The sequence below is a fragment of the Oryzias melastigma genome, linkage group LG11 (genome assembly GCF_002922805.2).
Source record: "Oryzias melastigma strain HK-1 linkage group LG11, ASM292280v2, whole genome shotgun sequence".
NCBI lineage: Eukaryota > Metazoa > Chordata > Actinopteri > Beloniformes > Adrianichthyidae > Oryzias > Oryzias melastigma.
Window position 1 is genome coordinate 24,911,847 of NC_050522.1, and position 2,384 is coordinate 24,914,230.

The following is a 2,384-nucleotide window of genomic DNA, read 5'->3' on the forward strand; positions in this document are numbered from 1 at the left end:
AAAATGCTGCTAACATTTAGCGCATAACAAACAAGTTCTAGACTTACTGTGAACATAGTTAATACAGTCTAACTGATGGACATTTCTATCTCTTGTGTTTCTTAATGTACCTTATAAAGATCAGTCAGCCCGATATATGACATGAGTTTGATATTAGTTCATTCAGTGACGGTTTGCCATATAATCCAGTGCGCTCTATAGTGTGAATAATACAAAACAAGCAGAAACGATTTTCCCCCACAAGCTCCATTTTAACTTCCTGTAAAAACATTGAGCCCTTTCGTTTTTTGACTCCCAGTTTGTGATGCGTGCCAACAACTCTGGGTCGTACAACCTGTTGTAAACACATGGATCTTTCTTTACTAATTTTTCTTTTCTCTCCACTTCCAACAGGTCAGACACTTGAGTGCTACAAATGTAAACTTGGCTTTTGGGATGTCTGCATAACTTCAAAAACGACATGCAGCAGTGGAGAACACTGTTTCAGTGGATTGGGAACAGCAGGTGAGTAGATCACTAGTAAAAGCGGAGACAAAAATGTGACTGGATGAGTTTCACTGCTCCGCGTGTCATCAGACAAGCAGCATTTCATTTCTTAAGCGTTTGGTAACCAAGATACAGGTTTCTCTTCTGTAAACAAGAGTGTATCAGTTTTCACCTTAAGGCCCGTCGCGGCTGGTTTCTCAGACCATGAAATGTCATGTTTTTGAACTACCTTTCTGTCTTTGGTTTGACGTAGAACTTTTGACTCAGATCATTGTCTGTATATAGATAACTGGACAGAGTAAACTTTCCCCTTTGCGTTGCTAACAAGAAATCACTCCAAGTAGCCAAAATCCCATAGACTTCTACAGAGAAATAAATAACTATAACTCAGTCCTTCTATTTGTCAGAAAAGATATTCTTGCTCAGTAGTTACCATAGAAACGTTGACTCAGACCTATACTAGTGATCTACATTGTAGCATGCTAGCGAGCTAATAACAAAAATAGGCAAAAAATAGAAAAGATTTGGGATGGCAGGTATGGAGAATATTGACTTGGGTCAGGAACACGTTACCTGGTCCTTTGAGTTTCACACCCTGCTTGTTTCAAATTCAGCTATTTTTAGCAAATAAGTAGGAATAGCAGCAAAAATCAAGCAGGACAACAAAAGTGACTTCATGTTCCATTTCTTTCGGTGCTGTGTTTAATTCAATAAAACTATTGACCCACATTGTTTGTATGAACCCGTGAACCTTGAATCACAAAAGCAACAACTCTGATTTTCCTCCCACCATTCTAGCTGGATTCGTGGACATCAAAATGAAGGGATGTCTCGCGGTTGACAGCTGCAACAAGACTCAGAGTGAGAACCTCAATGTCGGCGGCAATGTAACACTCTATAAAATCACGAAGACGTGCTGCAACAGCGACCTGTGCAACGGCGCGCCCGGCCTGCCTGGCGGCTCCGGCCTGAGCCTGGCAGCAGCCATCATGTCGGCTCTGATCACAGCCAAGGTTTTGGTTTAACCATCACAGCAACAAACACGTTGTGCTGTACTAACACAAGCCCTTCAAAATTTCAATAAATACTTAACTTCTTGGTTCTTGTGTTTAGTGTTCTTGAGAAAATGTGTTTTTATGTTTTACATCATTTCTTTTTGCATTCTTGTATTCTTACTCGGCTCTAAGCTAAACTGTATTCAGAGCCCACAGATAAATGGTTTTCTGGGTATTTCTCTGTGTTATGGACATGTTATGTTAGAGAACTATGTCAGGCTATATTTACCAGGGGATTTAATTGTGTTTTTCCAGAGAAAACATGTCTGCATAAACAATTGAAATGATTTTTAAGTATTATTTGTGCCACTGATTGTAGTTCTCTTGGGTTTTTTGGAAAGATTCTGCTTTATGATTTCTATGTACGCTTTCCCTCTATAAACACAAAGCACTGATGAGAATTTTCAAATATATTTAGGATCAAAGTCTCTGTTTACAAGTGCTAATGTTGTAATTCAGAATAAATCAATTCAAGCCTTTATTTTGCGTTTAAGATTATCTGTACATTTCTTTATTTCTGGTTGAGAAAGCAGAACAAACATTGTTATCAGGTGATCGGTATCTTTAGAAAACTGGTTAAGGCATTGAAACCGATGAATAAAATCTGTTGTGGGAATGAAGGAACTGCGCACTGTCATTTTTTAAGAGGACTGGATTCCTGGTCACCTTGCAAGACCAACTAGTTCAAACTGGATTGTGTTTGTGTAGATCATACCTTTGACAAGCGTGCAAGAGAAGATTTTTGCACGAAAGATGTAATCTGTAAGGGTTGGTATTTCATTTAAATTATTTTATTTTGTTTATTTATAAAGCGCCTGCCAAGGGGGCCCAAAGGGCTGTACA

The 2,384-nt window shown here is 38.8% G+C and overlaps 1 protein-coding gene across 1 annotated transcript in view; it reads left to right on the forward strand.

The window, feature by feature from the left end:
* Positions 1-2,162, forward strand: part of spaca4l (sperm acrosome associated 4 like) — a 16,710-nt gene extending 14,548 nt beyond the window's left edge. The window contains exons 2-3 of the mRNA XM_024298211.2: positions 394-504; positions 1,285-2,162. Coding sequence (XP_024153979.1) covers positions 394-504; positions 1,285-1,511 — 338 coding nt within the window. The 3' untranslated portion in view covers positions 1,512-2,162. The remainder of the gene's footprint in view (positions 1-393; positions 505-1,284) is intronic.
* The last annotated feature ends 222 nt before the right edge of the window (positions 2,163-2,384 follow it).